The sequence below is a fragment of the Crocodylus porosus genome, unplaced genomic scaffold, assembly GCF_001723895.1.
Source record: "Crocodylus porosus isolate Cpor-Errol unplaced genomic scaffold, CroPor_comp1, whole genome shotgun sequence".
Classification (NCBI taxonomy): domain Eukaryota; kingdom Metazoa; phylum Chordata; order Crocodylia; family Crocodylidae; genus Crocodylus; species Crocodylus porosus.
This window is the reverse complement of record NW_017728949.1, coordinates 61,323,037-61,341,185: the sequence shown is the minus strand read 5'-3', so window position 1 is coordinate 61,341,185 and position 18,149 is coordinate 61,323,037. Positions and strand designations below refer to the sequence as shown.

General features: G+C 46.9%; 1 protein-coding gene across 6 annotated transcripts in view; it reads right to left on the bottom strand.

Moving 5' to 3' along the window:
• KALRN (kalirin, RhoGEF kinase) overlaps positions 1 to 18,149 on the bottom strand; it is a 750,361-nt gene that overhangs the window by 232,366 nt on the left and 499,846 nt on the right. For 5 of the 6 annotated variants that reach the window (XM_019553787.1, XM_019553783.1, XM_019553780.1 and 2 more), the window contains exons 16-20: positions 17,462 to 17,581; positions 11,667 to 11,885; positions 8,431 to 8,580; positions 7,062 to 7,176; positions 3,432 to 3,547 (exon numbers count right to left, since the gene is read on the bottom strand). In XM_019553787.1, coding sequence (XP_019409332.1) covers positions 3,432 to 3,547; positions 7,062 to 7,176; positions 8,431 to 8,580; positions 11,667 to 11,885; positions 17,462 to 17,581 — 720 coding nt within the window. The remainder of the gene's footprint in view (positions 1 to 3,431; positions 3,548 to 7,061; positions 7,177 to 8,430; positions 8,581 to 11,666; positions 11,886 to 17,461; positions 17,582 to 18,149) is intronic. The other variant, XM_019553782.1, reaches the window with a different exon arrangement.

Genomic DNA, 18,149 nt, shown 5'->3' with positions numbered 1-18,149 from the left:
ACCAAAAGGGAAATAAATAAATAAAGTTGTATTTCACGATCTAATCCTTTTATGAAAACCCTTCCAAACAACGTAGATCAGTTCCAACAGGACCCTGCATGCTGTGTATGCAAGCACATTTTGAGGGTGCAAGAAGAGAAGCAATCAGCAAAAGTAGATGGCCCAATTCAGAGGGGATGTGTGTTGGGTGGGGTAAGTGACTGGTAAGATTACTACAGAGGAAGAGATCCTGTGGTTCAACATGACCCGGGAGCTCCCTACATTGGAAAACCCTTGCAGGGGTGGGGGTATGATAGGGCAGGCCCTAAAGGCTGCTGAGATGCCCTCCACGGGCACCCTAGTCCTGCCCCTACTCCACGTCTCAGTATAACCCCCCTCTTTATCTCACCTGCTACATCTTGATGTTCATTTTATGCTGACTGGGAGGCTGCCCCCGAGTCCTGGAGTGATCTCCTTGGTGCCTAGTGGACTCATGCCATCTCTGACCTCTGTGCCCTCTGTTTGCTAGCAGGACCTTCCCTGTTTTCTGCAGGCAGCTGGTGCCCCAGCTGGAATTATTCATGCCCAGTGGGCATCATTCGAACTCGGCAGCCACAACTTGTGACTCTAGTATCTCTAATCAAGGCCTCTGTCCTCCCCTATAGCCACACCCATGCCTTGCAGGTGTCACTCAATTGCCCTGCACTTCCCTGTACAGACTTCAGCCCTCTTGACCTCAGCCTGCAGGTTATTCTGGCTATATGCCCCTAGCCTGGGCTCATTTGCTCCAATTCAGCTTCTTGGCTCCCTCCTTTTTCTTTCTCGGGCTCAGGTTCTAACCCCCGCGGTTGCGGCCAGTCCCATCTCCCTCTTTTCCACTCTCTCTCTGTCTGTAGCGCCCTGCCCCTGGAAGGGCAAACCTGGAGTGCCTCTCCAGTGCCCCTGTGTAGCCTCCTAACCAGCCCTACAGCCATCATCTGGTCCTTTGGTAGATCCTATCTTTACCGTTGCGAAACAAAGGGCGCTGCCCATCCAGATACTCATGTGATAAAGAATAAGCCGAACTCAAAGTCATCCCCATCCTGGGCAAACATAAAACAACAAGGAGGCTTCTCTGCCTCCATGCCAAGGCTTCCCTTATTGCCACTCCAGGCTCCACAACTGGTAGGTCCAGCTTCTTCCACAGCCAAAGCTAGAGAGAGCCTGCTGGCCTAAGGGGAGGGACTTATACTGGTAAGTCCCTCCCCTTCTGGCCAGTCTGACCTATCATGCATAAGCTCAGTGACCTCTCATTGGTCTGTTCCATCCCGCCGGGTTTCAGGGCACTTGTACCAGGGCTGCTGGGGACTACTAAAACCCCATTTCCCCTTCCCGTGCCGTTCTTGTCTGTATTCCCTTCCCCTTGAGTCACACAGACTCTACTCCTAAAGGGCCCTCGCAGGCTCTGCTTGTCCCCCAGCCTTTTCCCAGTAACAGGGTAAGGGTTCCTTGGGTTTCCAGCTGGGGGTTTCACTAGGTTTCCAGCTGATCTGCACTGGTAGGATGGATCAGTGCAAACAGATTAGAGCCAGCATGAGGGTTTGCATTAATAAAACTAAGTGACAGAAGAGTGGGTGTTATACCAACACTCTCACTCTTTAGGATCTGTTCCTTTTCCTGACATGCAGGCTTTACCAAGCTAAGGTTTGATTTCCCCTTGCCTTGGTCCTTCTCTAGTCATCTCCTCCTGTGCAGAGGTGGTGGGGAGGAGGAGAGAGACCCATGGTCGGCACTCTAGCCATGGACTTGCAGGCCCGGATTCACTTCCCTGTTACTCAAAAAAATTCCTGCCTCACCTTAGCTAATTCACATAGTTTGTCTGTGCATCAGTTCCCCACCTCTGAAATGGGAATAAATGCACTTCCCAACCTCATGGAGGGGGGAGATGAGGAGAAAGACATTAAACCCCCCCCCCCCATAATGTGCACATTGTGGAGCTTAGTGTCACAGACAGACAGTAGAGGGGTGTGTAGATGAAATGGGGGCCTTAAATTGAAGCGGTGGGTTTTAAAAAATATAGCTTCAATTTAGGGCTGATTAAACCCCTGTGTTGTGCACACATCCCGCTGGCTTACCTGCCTCTCTGGTGGGAAGGGGAGGGCGAGCTGCTGGCAGGCGGAGCGGTCCCTGGGCTGCGGGAGGTGGGGAGGGGGGCTGGTGCTTCCCCCCGTGGCAGCAGCAGCGCCCCCCAGGCGTCACCTGCCTGCAGGCACCCAGAGCCATGGAGGGAAGCACCGGGTCCCTGCACAGCTCAGGCAGACAGGTTCCAGGGGGCAAAAAAATAAGATCAGGCTCGCCGCTTTTCTTGGGTGAAGCCTGCCTTCCCGGGCTGCTGCCAGGCTGCCTGCAGAGCCGCGGAGCTGCACAGAGCCCGGCACTTCGCTCCGCGCCTGTAGGGGCAGCAAGCTAAAACTCCTGGAAGGAGTTTGCATGAATAAAACTCCTGGAAGGAGTTTTAGCTTGCTGCGCTCCAACTTATATAAGGTGCATAACGCCCCTGAATTTCCTACAGCAGCTGGAATTAATGAGCAATACGATGCCGAGGCATGAAAACACTGACACCATTAAAGTGGTGCAAAAGCATTTAGCCTGCTTTAAAGTGTCATGCACACACACCTCTCGTTTCATCTACACACAGCCTACCTATAACACTTCTGAACTGGAACAGTCCTGTTCCCAACCCAGGCATCAGCATTTTTCACTGCCAAGATTGATCATACCAGGGCCAGACTGTGGATAACCTTGACTTTTCTGTACTCTTACTAGACTCTCTAATACCTATTTGTATCCATTTACCAACACATGACTCACATCACTTTATAAATCACTGCTAAATTTGGCCCAAACCTGAAAGAAGGTGCAGAAGTTGCAGTAGGGACATATGTCTTTCTGTTAGTTACTTTTCCCATAATACTGCACTCTTCCACACCCAGGCAGCCACGTTCTGCTGTCTTTAATTAAGCAAAACTTCCAGCTTTGAGCTTCCAACTTTGAACTAATCAAACTTTGAGCTACATTCACATAAGACTCCCCTGGACTCTGCCAGTTTCTCTGAAGACCACTTGATGATGTGCAACACCTATCACTTCATAGATCACTTCCGTGTGTACCAAGAGCCCTTCCTCCAAACGCTGCGTTGTGTTGTACGAGGCAGAGCTATAGCTGAGATTTTAATCTGTCATTCGGCTTGTTTTTGAGCACCCGAGCAAAACAGACAGAAGATCTGCATTCATAAAAACTATGTCCAAAATGTGTTTTTTCCCTCCCCATTTCCATTTGCCAATTGCCAGTAACAGACTGCACACAGGGCTCGAGGGATGCGAAAGGTACCCAGCATAAATGAGTGATGTGGAAACAATCGTGATATTTTTTTAAAAACCAAGGAGACAGATGGGATGGGATTATTACACTACCTGCTTGGCACTGCGCTCAAAGACCACATATTGTTGGCACTGATCTAATCTCCGTTTCTTCAAGGTCCAGAAATGAAGAACCCGGTTCTCTCTCTGCAACAGCTCGCTGAGAATAGCTATAGGGCAAAACAAAAAGGCTGTGATGATGATGGACTCTGTAAGCAGAGGTGGCCATCGGCCACTAGAAACTGAGCTCACTTCTCTGCGGCTGAAGTCCGAGGTGCAGCATCCCTCAGCCAATGCTTCTTAACAAGGAAACCTGGGGTTAAAAAAGGGTGGTTGAAAAAATGAAATAGAGACAAAATGCTGGTGATTTTTTTCTCAAGTGAAAAGTCTTTGAAAATTAGGCCGTTTCAGTGTTACCTGAAAGTGTGCATGTGTTAGGGGAAGAGAGGGCGGCCAGAACAGATTTTGAACAGAATGGATGCTTAGACTAGTGCCAGAATAAATCAGTGCACATTCCTAGTTGTATCTTCAATCCATCGCCTATCCGGCTGCTTAATTCAGGAGTCTGAACATGAAAGAGGGGAAATGTTTTCCTCTAAGTCTACACCATCTGATGGAATGGCCGGAGATGACCAAGCATTTAGGGCCAAGCAGAGGATACTGCATCTTTGTAGACATGCTGGTGTTTATGCAGCATTTAGGTCTGATCCAAAGAGGAATTGCTGCTGCTTCCTCTGCAGACACAACAGACTGGTGAGGTTCAGCTGTGCAGTGTGGGGAGTCTTTGAGAGGGATGTGAATCCCCGAGCACCGTGTGAAGCCCTGTGCAGTGAGTTTTTGTTCATGAGATAGGGATGGGACCTGCGATCAGCCTGTCTCCCCGATCCACTTAACTCTGCCTCACATCGAGAGAAGAAAGCCACTGATAGAAGCTTGTGCAACCTCAAGGCCACGAAGCAGCTGCATTAGTTCAGCTGCTGCCCGGTGCCCTAAGGAGACACCTCCCAGAAAATTCAGCCTGAGCCAAACCGTGCTCTGCAGTCTTTGTAGAAGAGGCTGATTAAACCCAGACGATCGACATGGTGTTTCACTTGAAAATTATACACACAGAAGATTTATATGTTCTCAGTGACAAATATTTGCCCAACCTTCCCACTTTAACCTTACTAAGCCATGTGTAACCACCAGCATTAAGGGTTGTTAGTGGGTATGAAACCCAAGCGCTTCGTGCCACAGCTCAGGAGTTAACTGTGGCCACAGAGGGACGTTACTTTTGTAATGCCTACAAACTTGGGGAGAGACAGTGGGTGGAAGCCCCAGGGGACTGGCACTGGGAGGTAACAGGATGCCAGTGAGCAGTAAGTGGGCCCACCAGTGGGCTCCTCTCCTGTGGCGGGTGGATGGGAGCAGAGCTGCAGGGACAACCAACCCCATCACATGCTCCCTGGCTGGAAAACACACCTCTACATGCCTCCGCGGTGATCCAGCTGGGGACTTCTGCATGCCTGTAGGACTACATTTTTGTAGCACTGAAAAATACATTTGTAGCACTACAAGTGCCACAGCAAGGCATGTTTACACGTGTTCCCAGCACGGTGCCGGGAACTTTAATTAGCGAGCCACACTAATTCAAAGTGCCCATGCGTCATCTATATCCACGTCACCATGCATCCCCACACTGAAAATATGGTGGTGGAGCACTTTGAATGAAAGCTCATTGGACACGTTTTATTTCAAAGCGTGCCACCACCATTTCCTCAGCGCGGAGACGTGTACTGATGCTGATACACGTGACGTGCGAGGCTGCCGAAGCACTTTGATTTCCGTGCTCTGGCAGACGTGATTAATCAAGTCTGCTCCAACGCGCTGGATTTCTAGTGCAGCAGAGCAGGCTCCCGCACGTGTGTAGGAGCCTGTAACGTCTGTCCATAGCTGGAATTAGCTCACAACAGTTCTAATCTTTTAACTTCTGTGTGGACCATCTGCTAGAAGGGATATTATATGTAGCAAATATACCATCCACGCTAATTGAAAAGAAGAGATTTGGGGCCAGATTCCAAACTGGCTGCAGTGGAGCTATACTGGTTTTCAGCAGCTGAGGAACTGAAGTTTTACTTTTTTATGCACTGGGAGTTATCGTATAGGTTGCGATTTTATCAGATTCCATGATTTCCAGCCCTATTCAGGAGTCTGTCGTTTTCTACTATAGAATAATTCTATTATTCTTAACATTTTATTAGCAAAAATCTCCTCTCCTTGCATAGGTAAAATTCCTACTGCAGGCAATGGAAATTTTGTCTGAGGGCTCATCTATAGGCAAAATTGAGCAGATTTCCACAAGGGACATCTAGGTTAGCTCCCTGTGTAGATGCTCTATTCCAGAATAAAACTGATTCACTGCAAAATCATTTCTCTGCTTTGGAAGTGCAATAATTATTCCAAAAGAAAGTGGCTTTTCTTCACAAATATAGAGTATTCAAACAGATAGATACGCTAGAATAGATTATTCTTCAACCAATTTCGCTGCACAGATAAGACTGGATTGAGAACTAAAGCCACGATTCAGTAAGGGAAAGTCTGAGCTGAACCTTAAATGTGCCTCTCTGAAGTCAGTAAGCACCACTTGCAAGTTAATATAGTAACGCATGTGTTTAAATACCAAGCTGAAGCCAGCTTAAAAGGCTTTGCCCATCCTTTTTAACACAGGCAGAAAAGAAAAGTGACAATGAAACTGATCTGACACGTTAGCGAACAATATTAAATAATACTGACTAAGATAAGATTGAAACTGAGAAAACTGATAGGAGCAGAAAGGGGAACAAAAGACCCTTTTGTTCGTTCTGAAGCATTTTCATCCTTTTACTGAATGCAACTAACCCATGCTCCTGTGTCCGTGGTACCAACACTATATAATGATGGCATCGCCATTAATCTGTCCTCTCTCCAGCTTTACAAGTAAGCCAATAACAATAATAAAGACTTAGTTCTGCAGACTCACGTTGGCATGTTTTTATCAGAACCTTGCAGGATTGCTGGGCACAGATTAGCCACCATTCGATTAAGCAGCAGGGAGGAGTGGAAACGGAGCCAAAACCCTCAAATGTATCATCTTGCTGCAAACAAAATGCTTTCAGCCAAATGAAAAAGCCTAGTGAAGGACGGTTGTGTTGGATGCTGCCTGACATAGCAGTATGACTTAGAGAACAAAGCACAAATTGATCTGAGTTGCATTCCAGTGACAAGCACATCCTGGTTTTGATTTCCTGCTCTTCTTGGCTGGACAGGTGCTGGATGGGATCTTGCATTTGATTTGTACCTGTTTGTACATATTCATGTGGATGTTTTAAAGGCAGGAAGACATCCCTTACCATCACCCTGTCTGACTTCTTGCAGAACGGAGACCATGGGACTGTTCTGTGATATTTTAACAGACAAGAGACACTACAGAGTGCCGGTGTTTGAAGGCCCCTTCCCTTCCTTCCTTTTGCACAAGCAACAAGGCCTCCTTTTCAAATGTCCTACAGCGTTCCAATTAAAGATATTGATAACGGCTGCTGTTTCAGCTCTGGAGGGGGGTCAGTATACCTGGAAGTTTTACAAAGATGGTTGTTCCTTTCCCTGACATTCAGGAAGCCAAGAGGAAAACAAAAATCCTTGCTGTTATCCTTGCATCAGTGCACTGACCTTTCACTTGCTGCTCAGGCCCCCTGGTATGGCTTGCTACTCCAGGCATGCTGACGTTGTTCCTGTGAATGTACTTGAGGAATACTTCAGCGTTTCTTCGTGCTAATGTGCAGGCCTAAGAAAAGCAATACCCTGTTACCAGTGAACATACAAAGCAAACCAAATGGAGCCTGTGAAGGGCAAGCTCTTCACTTGTTCTGCACAAGGAAGTCCTTATGGATACAAGTACTCAGGAGAGCTTCAGCTGATGTCACGTCTCAAATCCAGCAGCTAATGAATTATTAGCCTTGGGGATGGGACTTCCTAAACCAGGGATTTTTAACCTTTTTTAACAGGTGTACCCCTGGCAGCTGGGGGGGAAGGGGGTGGCACGCAGCTGGACATGGAGAGGCGGCAGTGGGGTGGTGGGTGGCAGCGTTGGCCGCCATGAGCTGCATCCGACCAGCTGGGTGGCACTTGCGTGGCCCGCAGAGGGGCGCCATTGCTGTTACCCCTGCCAGGCCCTGCTGCTGGGAGGCGGCAGCACAGGGCGGTGCATGGCGATGCTCCATCCCTGCCCACCCGCGCATACCCCCTGGGACCTTCCCAAGTACCCCCAGTTGACAACCCCTGTCCTAATGTACTAAAGCACTTAGCTACTATGCTGATTTTATATCTTGAAGCAATTTAATGATGAGGATGTGCAAGGGCTGGTTCAAAAAAAATACACTGTAAGCTAAAACCAATTAACTTCCCATGAAATTTGCTTGTTGTTGTTGGCAATGTGAGATCCATACATTTCTCTTTTTAAGACTGTCCTGTGTGAGTAGTTTTGCATCCACGTAATGGGTGGCAGGATGCTAGCTCACTGACATCCAGACCTGTTTGCCCAGCAGCTCAAAAAAGCAACACCTGGATGGCAGGTGGAAAGCTCAGGAGCTATTCACATGCTACCTAGAGGAGGTAGAATTACTTCATCTATCTCTAGCTCATTAGCTACTAGGTCCAAGAGCGGAATTTAAATGGTACAGGTTTGAAACAAGGAAATGTAAAAATGCTTTGTGCTCTGTTTTTCCTTAATTTTCATAATTCTGTTTGAGGATAAACAGTTGGCACTCGTGAAGCAATCAACATGCTCCAAGTGTAACACAAACATTGCCTAATTAATCCTCACAACACATATCTAAAATAAGCACTACCATCTCTAGTACAGAGGTAGGAGGAAACTTGTCCAAAGTTTACACTGTGAGTCAGGAGCAGAGCTCAGATTAAAAGCTCACAGAACTTACTCTAAATCTCTCTGCCTTCCAGGCCATAAATTGTCCAGAACATAAATAAACTGTTTTCCTCACCCAGAAGCTTCTGAACAATTAAAGAAGGAAAATCAGACCTTGAGAAAAGCTTCCTTCTGTTCCAGATGTTTGCTGATCAGCGGGATGACGTGGTCAATCTCAGCCGCCGGCCCCAGCTTGTCCCGGCCACCGCACCAGTCTTCGTCCCGTCTGTACTCCTGCTCCAGGCTCTCCAGGACACTGCAGACCTGAACCACAACCCACAACGCAGCATCTCAGTTACTCCGATCCTGATCCATTTGTCAGGATGAAGAAGATCCATTAGACCCGAAGCAACCTATTGTAGGGCCGGCAGCCTCAGGCTGGAACAACCCCACTCCAGTCTGGTGTGGGCTGGGTAGCTTCAGTGCAATGATGCATGCACTGACTGGGCACCTGGGAACTGCACCCGGGCAGCTGCCACTGCTTTTCCCCTGCCTCTCATGCCCTGGCTGCAGTGTGGGCACCGCTTCTAGCCCCTGCGAAGCTGTGCCAGGGCCAAACAGCTGGAAACAGCATGGTGCTACCACTGCTTGTCCCTCCCCCTGATCTCTGGCTGCAGCTTCCAGCTAGCGGGGAGCTGCACTGGGGAGCTGGAAGCTGTGTCTGCCTTGCGGCCTCTTCTCCTCCCCTGCTCCCCACACCCCAGCTGCAGCGTGAGCACAGCTGGAAGCTACCCAGCTCCGGCCCAGTTCCCCATGGGCTGGAAACCGTGCCCCCCGGGGGGAAGCTGCAGTGATACAAGCACAGCTTCCAGCGGCCCTGCTCAAGTGCAGCTCCTTGCTGCCTGGCCCCACCAAGGGCATGGCCAAAAACGTTTCACACGCAGGCATTTGAGAACTTTGTCCACAGCAGCCAAGGCACTCAGCTGCAAAGCACTTTTGGGCAGAGGGCATTATCACCAGTTCTTTGGCTAAGGGCTCTCTATAGTTTGTGGCCAGGCCTTCTGATTCATCTTGTTGTAGGGCACAAACACTACTTCCCTCCCTAGCAATAATCCAGGCGAAGCCCTGCAGGTTATCCTGGAAGAGGAGTCTGCCTGGACTCAGAAGATAACCCTGGAAATGATCCCTATTTTGCTTAAGGTGCTTAAATCCTATTGAGGTCCAGGGGCTCAGCACATGCTTCTAGTTAAACACATGCATACATGCTGTCCTGAAACAGGGTCTTTTACACCAAAACTAAATGGCTTCAGATGCGCATTGAACTCTGTGATGCAGTTTTTGCAACAGCTGGTTGAACCTGACACAGTTTAAGTTGGTGGAGGCCTCTAGCATAGCTGCAGTTGTGCCAGGGCAAAGGTGCTAATGCAGGTGTGGTTTATTTCAGTACCTTTTCAGGGAAATGAGCTCACTAAACCAATACAGGATGTAAACCATGTGCAAAACAGCCTTTCATGAAGACAGTGTTTTTAAGTCTGTGAAAGGGCTTTTCCTGGTAGGTGTTGACAGTGACTGACTGGAAGTCTAAGGGCACGTCACACCACTTCCCTGGGGTTGCTGAGAAGCACAGCTCTGCTCCATGCATGCCAAACCCAAAAATGAGGCTGTGCAACCAGGCTGAGGGTTATTTCTGGGTTCTTGAGTGCTTTGAGATATTTTGGAGGATTGATACTGAAGCAACTAATCAAAAGTGCGGGGCAGCATTGCATTCATGCCTTTTACAATAGGACTGCTCCTTTATATGTAAATGACTTTCCTCTTTGTTAACATGAAGAGGCCCATTCATGTAAAGTCTGCTGTAAATACAGTCAAGAGGAGACTGCATTTACTGGAAATCCTGGGTGGCCCCACAATATAATGTTTCTGTGGAAGGAAGACAGACAAAAAGTTTGAACATTTCTTATAACCCTACAACTCCCCACCGCCTTGTCTGTCTTCCAAATCCAGCTCCCTGCAGGACTCTCCACTCGACTTCGGGGAGAATCAAAGCCCCAGAGCGTTATTCAAGCCATCCTCATCCAGCCAGGAAACAGAGAAAACATCATGCGACTTAACCGACCAGTCACACAACCCACATGTCGAAGAAAGATTTTCGTCAGCGAACAGTTCATGAGCATCATCCAAAATATCTTTACTCCAAACATTCACCACATCCATGGGACTACTGAATGAACTGGTGAACACTGCAGTATGCTCTCTGATCACTTAAATGTACCAGAGGATACAAGATTTGATGAACTATGGGCTAAAATACTTTGGTAGCATGTCTTACTGCCTGCAGCATTAATGAGTCTCTCACTAGTTTCTTTTTCTCCACTTCCTTCAGGAGAATGAATTCTTTTCAACCCTGTGGACACAAGGGATGACCCTGGTTAAACTTCTTCCTAGTCGCTCAAGGCAAGGTTTGCATTTGCCTTGAACAGAGTTCAAAATGAGTTAAGCAAGTCCGACTGGAGGCCAGCCCCACAGCTGTCTGTGTCATCAATCAGCATGCAGAAAAAAAGTCTTCTGCGGAGTTTGGTAAACACTTCCACAATGGTCAGGATGGTCCACAATGGTTGTGTGCATGTATACATACATACATACACACACACACACACACACATACACACACGTATACATATACACACACACACATACACATGCACATATACAAACATATACATGTATACATACACACACACATACACACACATATATGACTGTGTATGAATATCTCTGAAGCCTGTAATGTGAATCACTGTTTCCTTTTCTAACCTCAACCACAAAGATATTCGATATCCATGCTAGTGTATAACTGCGGTAAATTAAACCACATAATACCATTGAGCGTCTACATGCCGGCCACATCCAGTGCCAGGGTAAGCAGGTGCAATTCCTAATAGGACTTGCACCTGTTTGTGCATGAGGGAAAGTAATTTGGCCATTGGGGAAGGTGACACAATTGCGGACGCTGGCATACTGTGCTTTGTAATGGGTGGACTCCTGGAGCAAGGCAAGACAGCGGGGATGTACGATGCTTAAAGCTGCCTGCACTGACTTGCACTACTGGTTTGGGAGCAGTAACTTCAGAAGTCACTACATTTTTAGCCTCATGCTATCTGGTTAAAGCTAATTAAAATAAGGCAAGTATTAACTAGGAGCAAAAAACCTCCAAAAACAAAACGGGGGATAAAACAGTTCATAACATTTTTTTTAGATTAAAAAAAATGAGATTTCAAGAATTTCCCTCTTTGAAGAAGGAAGAAAAGAAACTGATTGTGTTCCTATCATTTCAATTTGAAATTGAACACACAATGCAGCATAGGTTATAACAATGCAGATTCCTGCAGAGAAGGCATCATTCACCTCACCTGCTCGGAGGTTTTATAAAAAGCCACTGATGCGTTGACTAGCTTGAGCCTGTCCTCCATCTTCAGCATCAGCTGTTGCCAATGTAGTGCCACTTTTTCAGCACACTCCCGGATAGCATCTGCATCGTAGTGTCCAGCCTGTAGCAGCACTTCAGCTTTCTGCTGGACCTGCAGGGCACTCTGGTGCGTCTTCTGTAAGGAAGTGGCATGAAAGAGGGACTGTGTATGCGGGGAGGAAAGAGAGGTTTGTACAGATGTGCCATGCATATGGTAAAGAGGTGAGGTGAGGTGTGAGCATGGAGATGTGAGAAAGTGAAACATTTTCAGAGAGATTTTCTACGATGAACAATTATTTTTGTCAAGTACTTTGGTGCATCTTATTGACACAATTTGCAACTCAGTAGAAGTTGGAGAGCAGCAGGCACTGGCAGGTACCAGGCACTGCTACTTGGGCTGCAACCCTAAAAATCCTGAATCAATTAAGCCCTCTTTTATGCCCCAAATTTAACTTACAGCTGTCAGGAGCTCACATCCTGCTTCCATGCAGGGTCTGCTGCACCCAGCTTCAGTTGAAAAAACAGTATCTCAGCAAATATATTACAGTTAGCAAACAAAGGGCCTGACCCTGAAACATTTAAACTCCTAGTGTTACTCATGCGAGTATTCCCATTGGCAGCAGTAGGAGTATTTATGAGAGTAAAGGTACTCTGCTTCACAGCATCTGCATAGCATTTCAACCCAGTGACCCCAGAAAATATAACGGTGACTTAAAGGAAACATTTTGCCAATAAAGGGTTATGTTCAGTTATTGTGTTGAATAAATGTAGAAGAACAGTTTCAACCATTGTTCATTATAATATAACGGAGTTATAACAGAGTTTGAGTTGCTTGTATGAAAAAAGGCCCATGAGGCTTTTGAAGATCTGAGTGATCTCAACTCCCCAAGCCCTGTACCAAACTGAAATGTGTCATATAACATACTCTGTGGCAGATGTGTAAATTTACTCTCATGGTAGCTGAACCGTGCTGCGTCAGGGGTGTTCCAGAACCGCGCCACGCGCGGCTGCAATGTGCATCATCAGCACAGTAAGAGGCTGTGATACTTCTGGGTATCCCCTGACTTTGCTCAGTGAATTTTAGCACAAGACAGTGAACAATCAAACAAGAAAGCCATTATAAAGGGGGGCAGAGCTGACAAGACATATTGCTTGTGAGTGCACATCAGCTGATAGGTTGCAACTATTTTATTCATCAGCTCCAATCTCACAGGCCATGAAAATTAAATCATAGTAACTTAGCTTGTTTCATTAAGCTTGCTTTACTTACCACAGGATAGCAGAGTAGACACATGATATCATTACAAGAAAAAATTATAATCAGCTGAACTGGGGGAAACCCTACCTGTCTGCCCTTAAAATGGCATCATTCTTCCTCAGCCCATACTCTAATATAAAACTTTGGGAGTTACAGTGTATTTTCTCCGCCCACACAGCTGCTCAGCTATGAGTTTCGGGGGGACGGAGCCATGAATCCACTGACTTATCCACCTTCATTAAGCTATTCTGAGATGGAGCAACCAAGTAGCGGACTTTGCATTGTAACAAATGCAAGGGCAACCCTTAGGCTGCCCAAGGGGCATCTCTACACATGCATTAATGCGCTGTTCTTACTGCACATTACGCTCAGTACCTGCAAAGACAGGTACGGTCTTTTAGTGATGTTAATGAGCAGTAGACTAATTCTACTACGCATTACCATGGCTTTTGCCACGGCGTGCTCCTGGGCAGTAGAATTAGTCTACTGTGCATTACTGCACCCAAGGAGAAGGACAAGCAGTAGCTCTTCCTCATCCTTTCAGGTGGCTGCAGGACAGGGCACAGTTGAGCCAATATTTGATTTTAACGATCTGTATGGAAACCTGAAGACACTCGTGGTCTTTGTTTCATCTGTAGCTGTTAAAAGTATTGTGTGTGGCATTATGATCTAATCTCTAGACCTGGAAAGCGGCTAGAACGTGTCCGGTAAAATACTGTTGAATAATGCAAGACAGAGAAAGCTATTAGCAAAAAAGGATTAATACTCAACAGAAACATTTAGGAAGCCACTCAGGAACAACTGCTTGAATTTAATATCCAATGGCTTCACTGCTGTTAGGGTGGTGGTGCTTATTTTAAATAGACTTTAAAGGATTTTAAATGAAAATTGAATGTAACATCTAGGATGCCTTTAGAGACCTGTTTCTCCTCTGTGTGCTTTGCAGCTCTCTCCCCCATGTTGAGCTTTAAACACGATTAATATTTCATCTATTATTTTTTTCCTTTTACAACTTTTCTTCCTCACAGTGTTGTAACCCTCTTCCCCCTGTATGGCTTGCATTTCACAGTGGCAGCAAGCCATGATAACACGGGCAGCGCGTCTCCTGCCCCACAGTGCTGCATGTGGCTATGATCCGCTCAGTGTGATTCAGTGCCAGCTAGCTGATGCAAAAGGGGCAACTAAACTTTGGTTATTTTTCCTTAGGGAGCAATTGGATCCTAGTGGAACTGGATCAGAGCTGATTACTTGTCGAGATGCTCTTTCCACAACAATTAATGGCACTGATAAGAGGCACCAGGTTCCCTGAGGTTTACAGGACTGCATGAAGCAATTATTATTAAACAATGAGTTCTTTCAAATGTCCCTCTAGAGAGAGAGTTTTTTTGCAGGGGAACTATGATTTTAAAGGTGGTGGCAAAGGGCTGCATGGTGTTTTGTGTTGTCTTTAAGATGTGCAGATTACAGGTAGAGGCCTGGAGAAAGCTGGAGTAATCCTTCACTCTCTCATGATAACATTAACTAATAGGATAAAGCCTAAGCAACCAGGCAGGTGCTCCATGGTCAGCACGAATGGGAGAATGCAATGCATCCCTTAGTATGGAACAAATATAATTCAAAACACAATATGCAGCTAGCAAGGGATGTGAAGGGTAACAGGAAGGGTTGCACAAGTATGTTGGTAGCAAGAGGAGGGTCAGGGAAAGTGCGAGTCCCTTACTGAATGGGGAGGCACCCTTGTGACGGAGGATGCAGAAAAGGTTGAAGTGCTCAATGCCTTTTTCATCTCAGTCTTCACAGGCAAGGGCAGCTCCCAGACTATTTCACTGGGCAGCACAGTTTGGGGAGGAGGTGAGCAGCCCTCAGTGGAGAAAAAACAGGTTAGGGACTCCCTAGAAAAGCTGGACATGTACAAAGCTGGATTGGATATACTCAGGGGTGCTGATGGAGTTGGCTGATGTGCTTGCAGAACCATTGGCCATCATCTTTGAAAACTCATGACGATCAAGAGAGGTCCCAGATGACTGGAAAAGTGCAAACACAGTGCCCATATTTAAGAGAGGGAAAAAGGAGGATCCAGAGAACTCCAGACCAGTCAGCCTCACCTCAGCCCCTGGAAAAAATCATGGAGCAGATCCTCAAGGGATCCATTTGTAAGCACTTGGAGAAGAAGAAGGTGGTTAGGAACAGTCAGCATGGATTCACCAGGGGCAAGTCATGCCTGACCACCCTGGCTGCCTTGTAGGCTGGGATGACTGGCTCTGTGGATGCGGGGACACCGGTAGATGTGGTCTACCTTGATTTTAGCAAGGTTTTTTGATACGGCCTCCCACAACATTCTCGCAGTAAAGCTAAGGCTAGATGAATGGACCGTAAGATGGATAGAAAACTGGCTGGACCATCAGTCTTAGAGAGTAATAATCAATGGCTTGATATGTAGTTGACAGTGGTATCAAGCGGAGTGCCCCAGGGGTTGGTCTTGGGGCTGGTTTTGTTCAATGTCTTCATCAGCAACCTGGAAGATGGGATGGCGTGCACCCACAGCAAGTTTGCAGATGACACCAAGCTGGGGGAGTAGTAGATACGCTGGAGGGTAGGGCTAGGATTCAGAGTAACCTAGACAAATTGGACAATTGGGCCAAAAGGCATCTCATGAGGTTCAACAAGGACAAATGCAAAGTCCTGCACTTAGGGCAGAACAATCCCCTGCACCGGGACAGGCTGGGGGTGACTGGCTGGGCAGCAGCTCTGCAGAAAAGGACCTGGGGGTTGCAGTGAACAGTTGCTGAATAGGAACCAGCAGTGCACCCTTGTTGCCAAGCAGGCTAATGGCATCCTGCATTGGTAGGTGTGTTGCCAGTAGGTCAAGGGAAGTGATACTCCCCTCTATTAAGCACTGGTGAGGTTACATCTGGAGTCCTGTGTTCAGTTTTGGGCGCCTCACTACAAAAAGGAGGTGGACAAATTGGAGAGAGTCCAGCAGGAGGGAATAAAAATGGTTCAGGGGCTGGGAGACATGACCTGTGAGGAGAGGCTGAGGGACGTGGGCTTATTTAGTCTAGAGAAGAGGAGACTAACAGGGGATTTAATAGCTGCCTTCACCTCCCCGCAGGGGGGCTGCAAAGAGGATGGAGCTGGACTCTTTCTCAGTGGCAGCAGATGACAGGACAAGGAGCAATGGGCTCAAGTTGCAGCAAAGGAAGTTGAGGTTAGATATTAGGAAGAAATTTCTCACTCGGAGGGTAGTGAAACACTGGAACAGGTTACCCAGAGAGGTGCCGGGCTCTCCATCCTTGCAGGTTTTCAAAATCTGGCTAGACAAAGTTTGGCTGGGATGATCGAGTTGGGGATGGTTCTGATTTGAGCAGTGGACTGGACTAGCTGACCTCCTGAGGTCCCTTCCAGCCCTAACTTTCTATTATTCTATACTGTACATATATTCCTGTTTCTATTTGTAAATACGTGGATGTCTGCATGCACACAAAGACGAGGGCAGAAAATGGCCCCTCTTGTACAGCCGTTCCGGAGAGTGAATGCCCTCACTCCAGCCCCTCATGCAGCTTCTGTTGCCTCCTACCCTCCCTATGCTCCTCTACCCATTGTGTACCTGGAAGGGAAGTGTTTGCAATCACAATTTGCTTTTGTGAGGCATAGTTATCTTATGCACAGAGGTTGTAGCTACACCCCAATTTAACCTATAGATAACACAGACTGTACCTCTCGTCTCTTGCCCCATTCTAACCAATATTATGACAAAGCAGTTGTTTGCTGAACTTTCCCTGTTTGCTCAAAGGCAGCAGAATTAAGTCAAACAAAGATTTCCTCTGAGAGGGCTGTATAATCCTCCATGATGAATATATTCATAAGTGAGTGCCCTAGAAATGAGCTACAAATTTTGTTCTGAGAAAGAGCCAGGCTTTGTGGACGTTTCCCAGTTTGAGTTCACATCTATGAATTTTAATGTTGTTTCTTAGCAAAGGACTGATGAGGGTGCGTGCATGTGAGCGGCTCTCACCAGTGCCTGTGTTTACACCTGACAGCAAAAGGATTCGCTATCAATGATATGCTATTTATTTCACTGTTAACACCCTGCCATATTATGAAGACGGAGATAAATCTTCTTGTTCAAAGTTGTGATAGTGTTCAAGTGATGTTGTAGCCATGATGGCCCAGGAAATATTGGAGAGGCAAGGATTTTTGCGGGCGATATCTTTTACTGGACCAACTGCACGGTTGGAAGAAACAGAGAAGACTTGGGGGGGAATGCCTTCGTTCTAGAGGTTGTCTTGGTTTCTCTCACCATACAAGTGGTCCAACTGGAGCTATCACCCAGAAAAATCCTTGCTTCTTTTCAAAGGTTGTTTTTATTTCCCCCTTTCCCTTCTTTAAGCTCACAGTGCTTTGACTTATGGCTGAGAGACAGTCCCCATCTACACGGTTTTTCTAGGAAAGAGAAAAAAATGTTGCTCCATGGGTGTTACCTCTATGGCCAGCTGGAATTGCTCATGTTCTCGCTGGAGCTGCTCAGCTTCTGAGAGGGAGCTTGCATTGACGAGGCTGGCATTGAGCATCGACTCCCCGTTCCGAATCCAGCCCAGCACCTGCAAAGAGAAGGGAAGTACTTCAATACAACTGGTTCTTGCAATTACACCCTCTGCTAATGCTTCTGGCCTCGAAAAAAATTGTGCAGATGAGCAGAAAGTAATTCCTTGGTTGAGGATTTCTTTACATACACATTGATCTTCAAAGGGACAAAAGATTTCACTGAAGAAGCTATTGCTCAAAAGATTATGTTGCAACAGGACTCGGAGGGCAAAGCACTGCCCACGTCTTCCAAGTTCTACTCCCAAATGTGAATGCTTCTCTGTGCAAATACCGTGGGACGGGGATGAAAAGGAGAACAACAGGACAGACAGTTCAAAGTAAACACGAGGATCTTCCACTTCCTGTTGAAAGCACTGGCCATATTTATGTCTGAAGGTTGCATGTTCACTTTTAAAAGCTGCTTTGTTTTAACTCGCATCTACTTAGCCAAGGGAGAGTTCTTAGGTAAAGCGGCATATAGACATTTCACCCAGGGCAGGCCTTATGAGGAGAGGCTACGGGACCTGAACCTGTTCAGCCTCCACAAGAGAAGGTTAAGGGGGGACCTTGTGGCCTGCTACAAAC